The sequence below is a fragment of the Lissotriton vulgaris genome, chromosome 4_1 (genome assembly GCF_964263255.1).
Source record: "Lissotriton vulgaris chromosome 4_1, aLisVul1.2, whole genome shotgun sequence".
NCBI lineage: Eukaryota > Metazoa > Chordata > Amphibia > Caudata > Salamandridae > Lissotriton > Lissotriton vulgaris.
The window spans coordinates 311,856,699-311,874,704 of record NC_141691.1 but is presented as its reverse complement, the minus strand read 5'-3'; the positions used below and the strand labels follow the sequence as shown (position 1 = coordinate 311,874,704).

Below are 18,006 nucleotides of genomic sequence, written 5' to 3'. Positions count from 1 at the left end.
TGTAGGAAACTCATGAGAGATTGGTCTCATCTCCCGCTTTCTGTTCTGGGTAAGCTTAATTTGGTGAAGATGAGCATTTTACCGAAAGTTTCTTTTTTATTTAATTCAATTCCACTTTATTTCGATCCAAAACTAATTTCTAAACTACAGAGTGCTATTACCAGCTTTATTTGGAATAATAAAATTGCCAGAATCTCGTGGAAAAAAATTAGACGACAGAGGGAGAAGGGAGGGCTGGCTGGACCAGACCTTCAAATATACGCATGGGCGTTCCAGCTATCGCACATGCGTATGTTGCTTAAAACTCCGTTATCTATTGGGATGGGACCTCTTTTTTCTACTTTATTGGAATGTGAGGGAGTTAATCATGCCGGTTTCTTGTTTAAGTTCAGTGACCCAAAATTCTTTAAAAAGATCAAATTGAAAGTTCTAAAAGGTTGTGTATCTACTTGGTACAAAGTTAGACAAGCGATAAAGATTGGTTACTATTCAGCGAGGGCTCCGATATGGAACTTACCTGCCCCTCCTTTATGGACAATAGACGCCCTTCATAACCCCTTAATAGAAGCTGGTATTTATTGTTGGGACGACTTGTTCATGGATGGGGCTTTACTTCCATGGGATTATCTTATTAACAAAGTCGGCCCTGAGCTGTCAAGATTTAAATATATTCAGATTTCCAGCTGGGCTCAGTCATATAACAGTCAGCCAATGCGACGCAACAAGCAACCTATAGGCGGCCTTAGTGACTTGGTAACCTCTTTATTAGACAGCCCAGTGGCAAAAAAAGAAATCTCGCGATGGTATAACAAAATACTAGACGAAATAGATGTTAGTTTTCAATTACCAACAAATTTGTGGGCAGAACTAATGCCAGGTCTTGATGTGGAAGAGCTCTGGATTACTTCCTGTTCATTGCTTTGGGATTTAGTTAAACCATCGTGGCTCCGTCGGAACCACCTCTTTACTTTGCATAGGGCATATTATTCTCCTCACAGGTTAACAAAATTCTCATTAACAGGTCCAGTTTCATGTCCTAGATGCGGGTTAACTGCAGCCACGGATACACATATGTTTTTAGATTGTCCAAATTTATCAGAATATTGGGAAGCTATTAAAAATAAGTTGTCGCATTCTGTGGGTGAACACATTACTATAGACCTCGCTCTTGTGATCTTTGGTCTGAGAAATAATACCCACAACGCAGCAACAAGACTGATATTCTATTCCAACCTTGCGGCACGTAGGGAGATATGTAGACACTGGAAGGATGCTCTACCACCTACAGTGCACGAATGGCGAACATCACTCCTCCAAATTTCCAAACTTGACCTTGCCAGGGTAGGAAATCCGAATACTAGAGCATTCTGGGCAATGCTTCGTTAGTCGTGATCTCACCTGGGGTTTTTTTTTTTCCCCCCCAGGTCCTATGATTAATGTGAGCATTGCCTATCCTGGCTATCAAGACTAATAGTCTAGATTCCAATGGGGTCTCGATGATTCGGGCACTATCAACTGAGGAACCATCCTAAGCGAGTTCAAGATTGGTCACTGTATTTAGTGCTGAAGGGAACTGGCCTCGCCTCTCGTTAGACAAATCCCCTTACCAGCTATAAGCTGAGTTGGCATAGTACATGACCAGTTGGCTCTTTGCTCTGTGGTGGTTTTCTTCTCGGTTTTGATAGATTGGAGCTATGCACACAAATGAGGATATAAAAAAAGAAATAAAAAAAAAAAAAAAAAGAAATGTGATTTCGCTGTCCGAGATTACATTGCTAAATTGAAAGTGCTCATTAAACGAGTTCCATGTTTCAATGGCCAACCTTGCACTTTCTTTGTCTCCTTTCCACAGCATAAATACATCGTCCATATATCGTTGATACATTAGGATATGAGGCTTCCATTCCAGGTTAGACAATATATGATCCTCCTCAAATCTCTCCATCACAAGATTCGCATACGAAGGAGCCATACAATTCCCCATGGAATCCGCTGCCACTGAAGGGGGAGAAGACCATTGAGTTTCTCCCACCGCCCCGCCGCCGCTTCCATCGAGAAGTCAGCATTGAGTCTGCGGATCAAAACAAAGGAGGTAACCTACTCTTAAAACGGGAAGAAACCATTTTGTTCTACTTCCACTCCACGGCTGCCCAAAGTGCAGCCAGCAATCAGCTCCAAGAGCCGGAAAGAGAAATCCTCTCCAATATAGAACAATCATGCCATCACGACCTTGATCTTGGACTTGTGAAGGCATTCGCATTGTAATACAGGCAGTGATTGTAAATTGTCCTGATGATGATCCCATTTTATTAAGAGCCCTTAGGGATCGAAACGTCGACGCTTTAAACAGTGTTACATATGACCTAATGTATATAATCAATTGTTGACACTGTTGGGTGTATTTTGCGAAACTATCTATTGAAATCGCATGCCACCCTATGGCTCTAAAAATCTTTTATTCTTGCCTGAAAAACCTCTTTCCTTCCTTCTACCTTGCTTGACTCTATTGGTTTTCCAACCTTGCGGGATAGGTACAGGACTGTATCCTATCTTGTTGTTCATATTTTGACCCTCTTCAGGTCAATGTAATTCTATGTTATTCCTAATAAATTACTCTACGCCCGGCTGGGCGCCAAAAATATAGTACTGATTGTGGTCTATATTAGCATTTCTTGTTACATCTTAACTCCCTAGGACCCCTGTTTCCTATAATAACTAAGATAGCTATATGCAACATAATTACACTGAACTCAATGCAACATACACTCCAAATACCACTCAGTGCCACATAATTACACACCACATAATTACATTGCACTCAATGCAACATACACTCCAAATACCACTCAATACCACATAGTTATATGCTACACAATTACACTGAACTCAATGCAACATACACTCCAAACAATACCACTCAGTGACATATAATTATATGCTACATAATTACAATGAACTCAATGCAACATACACTACAAATACCACTCACATGGTAATTACACGTCACACAATTACACTCTACTGAATACAACATACACTCCTCATAATACCACTCAGTGTCACATAATTACACGCAACATAACTACACTCTACTCAATGCAAAATAAATACACTCCACATAATATCACACAGTACCACATAATTACACTGCACTCAATGCAACATACACTCCAAATACCACTCAATGCCACATAATTACACGCCACATAATTACACTCCACTGAATACAACATACACTCCCCATATTACCACTCCGTGCCACATAATTATGTTACATAATTACACTGCACTCAATGCAACATACACTACAAATACCACTCAGTGCCCCATAATAACACTATTCTGAATGCAACATACACTCCACACAATGAAGAACACTAGGACAGGGGTATAAGGCAAGGATGACTGCACTTTATCCAATGTTTAGTGGTCCAATTATTTATATTGTGGGTGCCAGAAACCTGAAGTCACATACCCCTAGACTCCCAACATTTTTGTAATCCAACACAGTGGTTCAGCACCCCACAAAGTACACAGTGACAAAAGTAGTCAGAACAACAATTGAGAAAATCAATTCAGTAGGACTTAAAGTTTTCTTTCTTGCTTTTATTCAAAGTCTTCATACAAAAAACGTAGCCAACGCGTTTCGTCCGGAATACACTCCACACAATACCACTCAGTGCAACATAATTACATGCTACACAATTACACTGCACTTAATGCAAAATGCACTCCACACCATGACACAATTTCACTAAGCATAATTTCACAAAACACCAAAGTTCCAGGCCACACAATCCAACTCCACACATTTCCAATACACACCACATAATTACACACCAAACCTATTTCAACTCCAAAACTCCACAATCCACAATGTACCTCCAATCCACACCATATAGTGTCACCATCTGAGCACCAATCATCATTCACCACCACCATTTTGCATCAGCACACCACCTAAGCATCACGTCAGCCTGCCTTTGAAATCCGGCATCTGTTGATTCTCCCCTAGTGTCTGTCCGCTGCTCGTGTTCTAATTACATTACTGTTTTCAAACATCCACTCCCCCGTTATTTTTGTCCCGCTCCCCCATAACAAAAAAGTATAACAAACAAGCATGAGAACAGGCAGGAAGTAGGTGCCAGCAGTACAAGCACAAAAAAAGTAGAAGACAATTTTTATGTTAAAATCTTTTTTTAATCAGGTTATTCAGTTGCATATAATGTTGCCTTTGTTTGTATAAAGGTAACAAAAATGCTTACCACTTTTAATTATAAGTTTTCAACATAATGCACAGCAGCTACTATGCTCTACAACATAGCCAAAAGTTCTGGCTAAACACATAAGGTTCCAAAGGCGAGACCTATTAGCTATGCCAATGCTTGTTTAGATCTCTGATGAACGGACGAACGACTGAGCTGGCCCGCCAAGGCTTGAACCCTTGACCTGCAGGCTACCCTAATGCACTCGGCAGGTGCATTATCCAACTGAGATAATTCACAGGCTTCCTCAGATAGGCTGATGGGACTGTGAGGAAGGTGTGCAAAAGATTCTGAAGCAGGAAACATGTTTTAGTATTTAATACAGGCGGAAACACAATCTCTGCTAAATAAGGAAGCCTCGTTGGGGCTTTGGCAACAGGCTTCTGATCAGAGCCAAAAGTCAGAATGCTGACACTCTCAAAACTTTTCCTTGAATACATGAACACTGCAAGTAGATAACATTAATAAGCTGTAGCCATTGCGCAAATAAAAAAAAAGTGATTTCCAACTTAACGAAGGAAGAAGTGTAACACCGCAAGTAAAGATCCAGTACTGATGGGTAGTCACAAAAGGAGACAGAGCAGTAACAAGGCGGGACTAAGAAGTCTCATTATCAATCGGAAGCCAGCATTTACCATGGACGATGACGCCAGCTAATGAAAAATATGGGCGGAGCTTCCACGGCACTTCCACATCTGTCCCTACTGCAATATGCCTTGCTGAGCGAGCAGTGCATGCATTGCAACGCTAGGCTCGACCTAAAAAGGTGTTAATTTTGAATGTGTTTATTTGAGTAATACCAAATAGCCATGGCTGAAATATGCCTGACGCCAAGGTAATAAAGTTAGTTACAAGTCTCCTCAAAACCACAAGATTTATCACTCAAATATTAGCTTTAAAACATTTTGGAAATGTATCAAATTTTCCCCAAACATCACTAATCATTCTAAAAAAACACACATTTTTATTTTGAATACAATCAACTTTGGTATGCTTACATTAATTCAACCATGCAAATCCCTCTAATTTAATATAGTGGACAACAAATAGGTGAGTTACTTACAGGTAGCTGGAAAGCTACCAGTAGCTCACGAGCTACTCGTTGGAGAAGCCTCGGCTAGTAGGTCTACTGGACTAAAGGAGGGGTATGGTGTTTGTGAAACTGAAAACCCCTGCATTAATTACTGAATGGATAACATTTCTGATGGAATTGTCTAAAGAGGGGAAGGGCAGACCCAAGGAGCTTGCTGTGGACCTAGGCCTGAATTTGCTTTGCTGCCAAAAAAGGCGAGAACCATTAAATGGCATGTCTATTAAAGATGCCTGGATACCATAGTGACAAAACAGAAGCTGGAATTCCAAAAATGCTACATTCGGTTGCCTTGTCAGTGGTCTACAAAGAACGGAAGGCTTGATTCATGATCCCATATTCTCATGAAACTCTTGATGCAGAGAACCCAATGAATATGCAGTAAAGCATAACAGGGGATACAGCTCAATGTGTTAATCTAAAACGACTGACAGAGTTTAGCTAAAGAACTCAAATACAGAACTTTCCCGAATGATTACTTAATATGGAAATATACCGAGAAAAGGCCAGAAAACAGTATTTCGATAAATATGTTGGACAGCAGGATGTTGATATTTAGTAATAGTTACACATATTGCAATTACATGCAAAAACTGTTAATACAGGAACAGAAAAAATACAAAATGTCAATATTTGGAAAGCTGATCATGTGGTTTCTATGCAGATATTTGGGGTAATGACATCTCTCAATACAGGCAAAGTCAAGACCTGATCAATGTTGGATGGCTCTATGTGCAGTAGCTATAAAAAGTTTTGGAAGTCACCACCTGATTGGTGCTGAGAAAAGCTGTAAAGAGCTGTCAATTCTACAAAGGAAATAGAGGCTTATATGTTATCACTGGTACACCTGTCACTGCATGTAACACTAGTTAACAGTACGTTGAACAAAATAATAATTACAAATATACAGACAAGAACGTACATTAAAGTGAAAAACAATTATACAAAAAACGGCAATATGCAAGAAAACTGTTACGCCACAATAAGTTAAACTCTTACCTTTAAGATATAAGACATTCTCTAAAGGAGCATGCAAAGAAATAGAAGAGAAAAAAGATGAATAAATAATTTTTCAAAGCGAATACATCTTACACCATAAAATGCGATTTTCATTTAATTAAGGGAAGTGATTTTATAAATAGTTGTGTCAATATTCAATATTAATTAAGTGTCATGCAAGCAAATGAAAAGTAGAAAAATGAAACAAAAAAAATCAATAAGTGCATGCAAGAAATAGTTTTTATGCATAGGTCGATTTGTTCTCTTATTTAATTTGCATTTCATCATAAATCTTTGGTGTACACGAATACTAAGCACTCATTCATCTGACAAATCATTCCATTATCATAAACGTATGTTCCATTATGCTACACAAACCTCAAAGCATATCTTTACACTTGAACCACAAGTAATATAGTTCACCCTACAGGAAAGGCTTTGACCACTAAACTCAGTGCCTAAAATTTAACAGTCCTATGCGTGTCTTCATTGATGATAATAACAACTGTGAATGAAAATGTTAAACACGAATGTTTGAAATACAGTTCTTTAATAAAAGCGCTATATAAGTTACAGCTCATTATTCGTGTTTGTACTATGCAGATTGCTTGCTCAGGTTTCTACTTCGGTTGCTTCTAGACTGCAGAGAAGAAGAGGGATGCTATGATTTATGCCCTAAGACACAAAAAAGGTTCCACAAGTTATCAAAATGAAAACGTTTATATATTCTTTCCAAATGGACAATTAATAGGCTCATCTAGATGGGCTCCCTGCCTCTACCTCACAACCCACTCTAAATAATATGGAATGTGTAGTAATAAATCACTTCTGTTGAGGGTTCCAACATTAAGTTTATTTGTCATAAGTATAACAGGTGCTCCCAGCTTGGCGGCAGTCTCTCACCGAACATTCTAACACGCTCTCGCGGAGGCAGAGTGGACTGTACCAGGAGGGGAGAGGGGAGAGGGGTGGTTTGGGAGAAAGAGGGAGGTTACAACACACCTTCCCCTCTAAGGAGAACAGAAGGAAAGGGAAAACGGCGCCCCAGGCGGGGGGGAAGGGGGGAAGAGAAACGAGAGTGAGAAGAGAGGGATGAAAGGAGAGGGAACATGGGGACAGGAAAAGAAGTGGAAGAGAGAGAACATGAAAGCTGGGGCTGCATCAAAGAACACATTAAACCTCGAACTATAAAACCATCACGTTAACCTCAGTGTAGGATTGACAAGAAGTAGTCCTGAGCATTAGGTTCCTTAAGTCCTATAGGATCCGTAAGGAGTCCTGGCCTTTCTCCCTAAGGATGAGCACCCTGGGTGCTACCATAAGTGTAGCCGGTTATGCCGATCCTTAGAAGTCCACTCCTGCCACCCCGCCAAAGCGTTTCTATCAACTGCATGATAAGTCTTCAAGGCATGGATAAAGGGCAGGAAAGAGTGCAGCCTGACTTTTTTCCCTTAGGGTCCTCTAAGTGTGAACAAGATATACAGTTTATTCCCACCTCGAGTTGAGCACTCTTAAACTATTCTTTCCATACCCCTCAGGGAGGGTGTATAGCAGGGTTACTCATAGTACGGCCCGCGGGCCAGTGGCGGCCCGGCAAGCCTTCCCTGGCGGCCCGCGGACCTTGCACACATTATTACCAGTGTTTGAAATTTTTTTTTTAAAGTGTCTGCAAACTAAGTTACAGCAGCGCGACTCGGAGACTCTGCTGCTCTGTGGGGGCCGGCCGGGGGATTCCTGCCATAGTAGTGGAGCTGCAGGGGCGCTAAGAGGTCAACAACACAGCCTCATTAACATGCTAATGGTCTTTTAAAGACCTGTTAATGCGCTTGTGCGGCTATGTGTGTGTGCTCCGAAGCTGTATCAGCCCGGGCTGACACAGAGGCAGGGTAAGATGGCAGAGGAGACAAAGGGAAGGGAAGGGAAAGGGAGACCGGGAGAGGGAGTAAAAGAAAGAAGGAGGGAAAGGGAGGGAGGAAGGGAAAAGGAGGGTGAGGGAGGGAAAGGGAGAGAAAGGGATCTGAATTTTATTGCAGCATCGTCAAATTTGTGAATCGATTATTATTTGCAATTTATATGCTCTTTAAAAAACCATTCACAGCCTTGGGTGGCTACCCCCAGAAGTCTGTGACTTGAGGGAAGTGGTGATGGCAAGCCAAATGTATGCAAATCGTGAGTCACACACAATTAAACAGTGTAAAAGCCTGCACGCACATCATTTAACCTGCAAGTTGCCATTTCAGATGCCAGATTCAAGCACATTTTTATAAATGATTCACAAATCGATTGTGATTCACAAGTTTTGTGTGGTGAAAATAAATCCACAGGCAGAGGGAGACACATTCATGAGTTTCTGACCCCAAGGCGTAGGTGGGTAGAAAACACAAGGCTGCTGGCAGCAGTTTGGCTGTTGATGAGGTTAGGTGCAGGGCTGGTTGCAGCCCAGGCCCTATACCCAACCCCGCTGTGTGCAACCTGTGGCCGTGTGCAGAAGGGGTTGGCCAACTGCAAGGTTTGAACCCTGCGCCCACTAGATATCTAGCTAGGTAGACAGCAGACAGACAGATTTTTTTTTGTAGAGCCGCAATGACCCCACTTCTACCTGTGGTCCACCTGCTCTATTAAAATATTTCCACTTTATTAGCATGATGTTTCAGTCAAAAGCGTTTTCATCAATGTGGCAGGAGCGCTTTTTGAGAAAATACATATCTGTTAAATCCAGTGGCGTAATGAACCTTGAGGGAGGGAAAGGGAGACCAGGCGAGGGAGTGAGAGAGGGAAAGGGTAGGAGGAAAATGGAGGGAGGAAGGGAAAAGGAGGGGAAGGGAGGGAAAGGGAGTGACAGTGAGGGAGGGCGGGAAAGAGAGACAGAGGGAGGGAGTGAGGGAGGGAAAGGGAGACAGAGGGAGGGAGTGAAGGAGGGAATGGGAGACAGAGTGAGGGAGGGAAAGGAAGTGACAGAGTGAGGGAGTAAAGGAGGGAAAGGGAGATAAAGCGAAGGAGGGAAAGGGAGACAGAGCGAGGGAGGGAAAGGGAGACAGTGTGAGGGAGTGAGAGAGGGACATGGATACAGGGAAAGGGAGGGAGGGTAAGGGATGGAGGGAAAGGGAGTATCTGAGGGAGGGAAAGGGAGACAGAGTGAGGGAGTGAGAGAGGGAAAGGGAGACAGAAGGAGGGAGTGAGACAGGGAAAGGAAGGGAGGGAAAGGGAGTGACAGAGTGAGGGAGTGAGAGAGGGAAAGTGAGGGAGGGAAAGGGAGTGACAGAGTGAGGGAGTGAGAGAGGGAAAGGGAGACAGAGGGAGGGGACAGAGTAAGGGAGAGGGAGGGAGAGGGAGAGAGAGAGAGAAAGAGAGCGAGAGAGATATATGTATGCCAGGTCTGGTGGCTCAGTGGACGAAGGTGTCCGCTGCAGGGATCAGTGATCAACCTCATGGTCAGTTTTTTTTTATTGCTCTAGCCCAGCCCCCTCCCCCACTGACCCCGCCCCCACTGGTGCGGCCCTCGGACACAAACCACAGTGTAAATTTGGCCCCCGAGAGAAAGTTTGTGAGTACCCATGGTGTATAGGCAGTAACGCTGTTTTCTTCCTTGGGCAGTAGCTGGGGCCCGAACACACCCCGCCTGCTCCCTCTGACAAGATAAGACTCTCTCTCAATGTCGTCCTCGATGACTGGTCTGGTCCCTCTTCTACCCTCCTTACCTTGGCCGTAAGCAGAGTCCAGACCTTTATCGAACTCCATATCAACAGCTCCGGAACATTAGCATCAGTCTCTGCTGACCATAGTCTGTCATTCTGCTCCCTTCCTTGACTCCCCTGGAAGAACTCCGTAGTGTTTCTTGGGCCATGACACTCCTGCCTGCTCCAAAAATTATCGAGTGGACCCTTCTTCCCTGACAGGCCTCTTAGTGGGAGACCTTTTGACATTTTCAGCATTTCCCCACTCTCACTCTCAATCTTACCACTGTAAGGCCTTTGAAAGTATTTAGCTTTCTCCTCACCCTTATCCTCCGACAAACTTAAGTCCCTTTCTCTTTTCTGCCCACCATAGTCCACATATTCTTCCCTTGTTTCAGTCCTGAACTCAACCGGTGTGGTACTTTGCCTCGTCTCCCTGCAATTAAAGAGGTTACTCCTACATTTCATTTTTTCTCGCTCATTTCTTGCGTTTACTATGCGCTCCTCCTTTCTCTCGAATTCTCCGTTTTTCACAGCTTCACTTCCTCTGGCTTTTCTCTCGCATTTCTTACGTAATTCTCTTTCATCCACCCAACTTTGGTACATTTCAAGTTTTTTCCTTATTTTGTCCTTTGCTATTTTTTTTCCTCGTCCTTTATTGTTTGCAGCTTCTTGAAAAACTACCGATCCTTTTGACGGGAACGTGCGAGCAATCCATGTTTCGCCCTTGGTTGCATCCGTGCCAGTTGCTCTCCCTTTAAGAGCTTCCTCTCGCCCCGGTCTGTGGAGATCTGTATCTCTTTCCTGTTCATGTTTGTCTTCATATTCCTCCATCATTTTGGTCTTGGGCTCAGACGATGTGGTTCTTCTCCACGTCCCTTTGTGATTGAATTGGTTACTCTTACATTTTATCCTCTGCCGCTCCTTAGCTGTAATAATTATGCTTTCTCCCTTTCTCTCGAATTCTCTTTTTCCTTCCCTTTTTTCTTCACTGTTTTTTTTCACATGTTTCTTAACTTCTTTTCTATACTCTTTATTACTTGCAGATCCTTCAAAAACACCCAAATCCTTTGATGTCAACGCACGAGTCTTCCATACTTCACTGTTTGTTCCCTGCATGCCTTGGATCTGTGCCCGCTCACTCACGTGTTCTTTTCTTCTTCCATAACTTGATGTTTCCAATTTCTTTTGATCCTTCCACCCTGACCTGGTGGATCCTCTTTCCGTTATATATCTGGTACTCCAAGTATTATGTTCCTTGTGCATTAAATCCATTACTTTGTAACCTATAGCGTTGATGTCCTCCCCTGTGTACATTTTTAGGGATATGTTGGCCTCTTTGAATTCATCTCCATTCTTTTTTTTAGCAAAGTCTCTATTCCATTCGCTCTTGTTTACCAACTCATAGCGTGATCCTGAAACTAAGATCATATCCGTCCCTACTCCACCTATGAGGATGGTGCACTCCGGGTTTATTTTTCTAGTATTATCTTTCTCTTGGCTAACCATTCTTTCCTTGCTCACTTCTTCCTTTTGTACCTTTACCAACGAGGCTTGTTTTTTTATATTCCTCCCACGCACTCACGATGTCTTCATTCACATTTCTGACTGACCCTTTCGTGTATACTTTTCCCATTTCGTGGTACTTTTTCCGTCCTTCAGTACCTAAGCTGTGAAGTAATACTTCAGCCTTTTCCTCCGGTATAAGGAATACTTCCTCTTCCTCGACGACTGTTATGTACTCTTTCCACTCACTCCATTCTGCAGTGTTTATTTCATCCACCTCCATAGACAGCACTGGTGGCGGAAAATTATACCTTAGACACCACTCCATGTTGAATGCACCGCTATCTCTAGGAATTCACGTGAAGATGTGATATCCACCACACCCGAAAGGTGGCGGTGCAAGTGCGCTTTGTAGAGTTCTCTGTCGCCCCGAGCAGATTAAAAGTAGTGCGCAGGATGTGGGCACTAGTGTTCTAAATGTGACGGAAACATTCCTACTCCACCTACTGTTATCACTTCTTGGCTCCCTGAAATCACTAAATATGCCTTGCTCGTGCCATTTGTAGGTTTAAGGCCCTTGTAAATCCACGGACACAGATACAAAGAGGTTACGTGTCCCTCCCAAGGCGGGCTGCCTAAAATCTGTAATGACTCCGCAACAGGGGTCCCTTGAACTCCCTGCCCCTTTGCAATCTTCTCACACCGCTTCCCAGCGCTGCCTCCGTTCCGTTTCACGCGTGGCCACCAGGGTTAACTCCCTTCCTTGATCACCTCAGTTGATTTATCCAGCTAGACGTGCCCCCACAGTTAATCTTCAATAACTGGAACGAAAGCTCGCTACACTCTCTGTTCCTCTGATATTTCCTCACACAGCTCAATTCACTGCTGTTCCTCCGATTTTTCCTCACACAGCTCAGTTCACTGCTGCCGTACCGTTTCATAGAATTACAACACTGTTCCGTTTCACTCGTGGCCACAGGGGTTATCTCCCTCCCTTGATCACCTCAGTTAATTTATACAGCTAAACGTGTTGCCACCTCTAATCTTCACTAACTGGAACGAAAGCTTGCTAAACTCTCTCTGTTCCTCTGATATTTCCTTACACAGCTCAGTTCACTGCTGCCGTACAATTTCATAAGATTACAGCCCGCTGTGTTACACTCCACGCTCCTCACAATGTTACTTAAGCTCGACGATCCCGGATAGAAACGAGCGTGCGTTGATGAGTATGGCCCACAAGGTGGCAGTGCGATGTGGCGCCCGCTCAGCTTAAAAGCTGTGGTAACTGACACTCGCGCCTGTCAAACTTTAAAATTAGCCTCACTCCACTTCTCCTCCAGATCAATTTCATAGGTGCACACCCTTGAATTCTGCCAAAAAGTCACTGTACTACCAACAGGGTAATTATTTCATCCAATGTTTAACACACTAGTCCTTCCTTCGTTATGCAGAAAATTACTTGAATAATTAAGTAACCTCTCAGTTCAAGGAGACTCGTAAACTACTCGCAGAATTTCACCTTAAGACTGTTGTCTCATATGTTCCTCTAGTGAAAGACACCCACCTCAAGATGTCGTACCTCAACTTCCTCCGGGGTGTGTTATCCAGCCGACTGCTTCCCTGGTTGGGACGGCTTATCAGCTCAGCCTTGGCTTCCAATCAGTAACCCTTCTGGTAGAAGACTGTCTCACGTTTGTCACCAGGTCGGTAGTGGTAGAAAACCCAGCTACTGTCGGAGTCCAACTGACATTGAAAGAAGACCGTGCCTGAACCACGCTGCACTGGCCGTCCGGCAATATTCTTCCACAGCAACAACAGCAGGTATAACTCCTCACCCGCTTTCCCTCAGCGTCTTCTTTCACAGTGGTGACAGATCCGTTTCCCGCTACCGGACAACTTCTTCACGGTCGCGTCCCAACCAACTGTCCCGGCGATACCTCCTGCTGCTTCCTGAAACGCTACTTCCACCACCGCGGGATACCGCCAAGGGACACTGGTTACCAGATCCACCGTCGCCAGTCAGACCTTATACGAGGAGGGAACGTTCCTCTTTTCCACACGGCACCGGCTCACCTTCTCTGAGGCCTCACACCCGACTCCCTTTTATGTTCCGGAATCGGGAATCTCACGTCCCCCCAAGGGAACACCTCGATGATTACCGCCTGGATTGCCGATACGTCTGCTGACCAGTGATCTTCAATCATCAACTGGTGAGTCTCCCTTTTCAATTCAAAGCTCCGCACAAGCATCACATATCCAGGGGGGAAAGCACCTTACTGACCCTGGCTCAGCTCCTAGTCCTCGTCGCCAGAAATGTAGTAATAAATCACTTCTGTTGAGGGTTCCAACATTAAGTTTATTTGTCATAAGTATAACAGGTGCTCCCTGCTTGGCGGCAGTCTCTCACCGAACATTCTAACACGCTCTCGCGGAGGCAGAGTGGACTGTACCAGGAGGGGCGAGGGGAGAGGGGTGGTTTGGGAGAAAGAGGGAGGTTACAACAGAATGTTTTTCTGAGGACGTCATTTATTAATTTATTTATCTGTTTCACCCTGGACCTTTTGGTGTGAGGGTGACTGATATTTAAAACTGAATTAATGTAACCAGTATTGCCTGTAGTTGGTGACATTTAACAAACTTAGAATGTCATGAACAACTGCATATTTGAATTGAATCCAGTAAACCTGAAAGCTCTTAGAATTGTCTGAAAAGGGGAGCCTACTGCTTACAGAAGATACGAAGCAGATTAAGGTACTGAGATTGGTGGGTCAAAGAGGTCTCGACTGTAGTGGCTGTACCAGAGAAGGGCTACTTTCGTGCAGTTCTGAATTCAGATGTTTCATGGAGAATGATTATGTGACGTCTGAGACCCCCTGATCACCCAGAAGAGAGACTGGAAAAAGTAGGGATACATTGATAAACAGATGCAGTGGCCAGAGTGTGGGACCAGTACAGTGGAAGAGATGGATATGTTTACAAACGCAGAGGCAATGGATAATGCTTCTGAGAGATAAATGCAATAATGTTACTTGCCTCCGGTAATGCATTATCTGGTAGAGACTATCTATCTGCAGATTCCTTTCATTATGCCCAGGCGTCATACTGGACCCGGAAATATTTCTTGAGTAGTACTGCTGCACACTGGTAGGTGGTGCTATTCGCCTCAGTGTAGCATTGTCTGCGCCAGAAGTGATACGTGCGGTGCCTATATAGGCACCACCCCAGCGCACGTCAGTTACTGTTTGCAACTTTCCACGCCAGAAGTGCAGAGCCACAAAGTACACTGACCACCGATGTGGACTACTAGGGCCTTGAAAAGGGTAAAGCCCTGTTACTAAAAACCCTTTCACAGAGCAGGGAGAACGGGTTGGGTTGGTAAGGGATCTGCAGCTAGCTAGAGTCTTTACCAGATAAGTTGTTACAAGTAACTTGTTAATCATAAAGAAACTTCTAGTGTAGATTTCTTACCTTAACATAGATACCCAAGAAATACTTCCCCAGAAGTGGGTCTGTGGACCAATTTCACACGAGGAAGTCCTGCAGGACCGAATGAGCAAAGTGCCCATCCCTTCAGACCTGACAAGCCAGGCAGTAGTGCTTGGTAAACATGTGTACGGAAACCTAAGTTGCTGCCTGGCAGATGTGCAGGACCGGCACTCAGCGTGCTAACGCACTGGTCGAAGCTTTAGCTCTGGTGGAACGAGCACGCAAACCCTAATGGGGTTGCTTCTCAGCCAATGCGTAGCAGATTTTGATACAGAGTGTGATCCATCATTAGATGGTCCCCCTTCTGGAAGACCCATCCTTTCTTCGCTCTGATACATCCACAAAGAATTGGTTGTTCACATAGAACTCTTGCATGCGGTCAAGGTAGAACAACAATGCTTTGGGTCTAGACAGTGAACTCGCTCCTCTTCCTTGCAGAGCATTAAAAAATATTGATAGATTGGCATATGTGAAAGGGAGTTGCCACGTTTGGGGAACCTCTCATACAAAGCACCAGTTTGTCTGAGTAGATGTTCAGATAAGGAGGCTTGGATGACAAGGCCTGGAACTCATTGACCCACCTAATTCTGCACCCTTTTCGCTTGACATGTTGTATGAGGTTGCGGGTTGACTTGTTGGTGCTCCCAACGGACACCAACCCTTCAGTTCACGTCATCCGGCGTGAGACAGCTTGTGAACGGCCCCTGGTCTTCCACAGCTTCGCCTGGTCCACACAGCTGCATCTCCAAGGTCATCGTCAACTCTCCGGCATCACTTGAAATCGGTGGACATTAGGGTCCCGTGCCTCCCGGTCTCTCCTGATTGGCGTAGATTCTGTACCCTCTGCTTGCAGTTATTTCTCAACTTGAATCCACCTTTGGGTTCCACCAGACACTTTCACCTTCTTCAACAGCAGCATCTTCCTGAAGCCCTCCATTGTGTTCGACTGCAGTTTCCAATGCCACTTCAAACCTATGCACCCGGCTTCCCTGGTGTAGGTATCCTGGTTCCTAGGGTATTCACGAGTAAGGTGGCTCTCCAACCTTCTGTCTTATAAGGGGTTTCTTCAGGGTCCACTGCATACGGCCTTCGTGGTGTTCCTGGGTATTTACCTCGGATGGTTACTTGGGTCCCCAACACTTCTATGTCTTCTGAGTACAGTCTTGACTCGAGTCGCGATTTGCATCTCTCTATTTTAGTATCTGGTTTGGTCTCCCCCCGGGCGACCACTGTGTATGTGTGCTACTTAAAATTACACAAAAGTTGAGGGGTAAGAGGATAAACGTCCCTCTTTGACCTCCCGGTCAATACGTTAATCACACCAGAGAACAGGGAAAATAAAACTTTGTGGCAGTGAGAGAGTGTAGGGGAAAATACACACAGCAAGCTGTGTCATGCTTCTTCATAGGGCTGCTAACACACCTCCGCGCAACTCAATGCTGGAGGTGGAGCAATAGGGAGGGGGTGCAGACATTACTACATAAAGTGTAGGATCACAAGTGAGAAAAGCTGTGCAGAAAAAATGGTAATATAAAACTGGTATCAGGGAGTCCCATTAACAATTTTAATATCAGGCACCCTGTCCAGATTTAAAATGAAGAGAATGTGGATGCTGGTCTGAGGAGCTTTTAATGAGACATCAACCCCTCCACTCTGCAGAAATGTCAACATGTTTCAGCTGGTAAAATATAATGTCTTCAGGACTCTCAATGTTGTGATCCCTCAGTGCTTATCCTACCTCCTTCAAATCCAGGAGTAGTGGGAAGATTACCCTGTCGAGTCAAATGCTCGGTTGAAAAGTAGTTGAGCCCATTGCTTGTGAAGAGAAACCAAGTTTATTAGAATTCTAAACTCGAACTCGCGGGGGAGTGAGAACAGCTCCCTATAATAACACTTTTCCGAAAGGTAAGCTGTCACTCGACATGCTTTGTCTCTCCCTGTCGCCGCGTAGATTCATGCTACATACCTGTTTATATTGCAAGTATTAAGTGCATTGTGTTATATCTCCTGGTAGGAGATATCATTGTGTGTTTGTGAGTGTTTTATAATAAATTCCTATTTTTATAATTACACTGTGTGGTTCTTTTTCACTTAACCTATACCTATAAGATTAAGATCGGGCAAAACAAGCTGATTTACACTCCTTCTGTACTACACCTGCAGGCTGCTCTCCACAGCTACCACTTGGAGAGATTTTTAAAGTTGTCTAAGACCACTAAAATCACCATAAGTGTTGTCTGGATTAGTGCAAGGTGCTACGCTTACATAAGTGTGCACCATATACTAAGCAAACCTCCCACAGAGCGCACATAAGAAAGGTGAGGACAAGATTGAGGTCTCACTGGGGCATAATAAAGAAAAGGGTGGAAACAAATGTTGTAAACTTTCAGAAACCTATTTACAATTGGGAATTTGAAGAGGGATGGCTGATCAGGTAACCTCAGAATAACTTGAATAGCAGAGAGATAGCCCCTCTGCCCATAACAGAGCCTTGCCGGACAAGAGAAAGGAGAACCTGATAAAGGAGGGCAGAAATGTGATCGATTTGGAGAGACAGCTGGCTGTGAGGATAACATTACAGACTTCAGGGGGAAGGTCGAACGCCATTTACTGTTGCCTCTCAATCTCCACGTAATCAGGCAAAGCGTTGAGAGGTTCAGGTGGAGAACCTTCCCCTGCTGCTGCAACAGAAGATCCTTCGGAAGGGGCAGCCAAATACAAAGACTGATGGCCATGCTCAACAGCTTGGCATACCAGACTCTCCACGCCAAGTCCGGAGCCACAAGGATGACTTGGGCCTCGTCAGTCTTGAGAACTCTGTGCAGGAATGGTATGAGCGGAAAGTCGTAGAGGACAGCAGAGCTCCACTCGAGATGAAAAATGTCTCAGACCGGGAGCCGCATTGAAAGCTCCAGCAAGCACAACTGCTGACATTGCGCGTGGTGAATAGATCTAACCAAGGCTCTCCACACTGTTGAAAGAGTCT

The 18,006-nt window shown here is 44.2% G+C and overlaps 1 protein-coding gene across 4 annotated transcripts in view; it reads right to left on the bottom strand.

Annotated features, from left to right (window-relative positions):
* Positions 1 to 18,006, bottom strand: part of ARHGEF6 (Rac/Cdc42 guanine nucleotide exchange factor 6) — a 1,115,823-nt gene that overhangs the window by 234,040 nt on the left and 863,777 nt on the right. For 2 of the 4 annotated variants that reach the window (XM_086918632.1, XM_086918634.1), the window contains exon 17: positions 6,355 to 6,375. The exons of the other annotated variants lie outside the window; for them this stretch is intronic. In XM_086918632.1, coding sequence (XP_086774758.1) covers positions 6,355 to 6,375 — 21 coding nt within the window. The remainder of the gene's footprint in view (positions 1 to 6,354; positions 6,376 to 18,006) is intronic. 4 annotated transcript variants of the gene reach the window in all.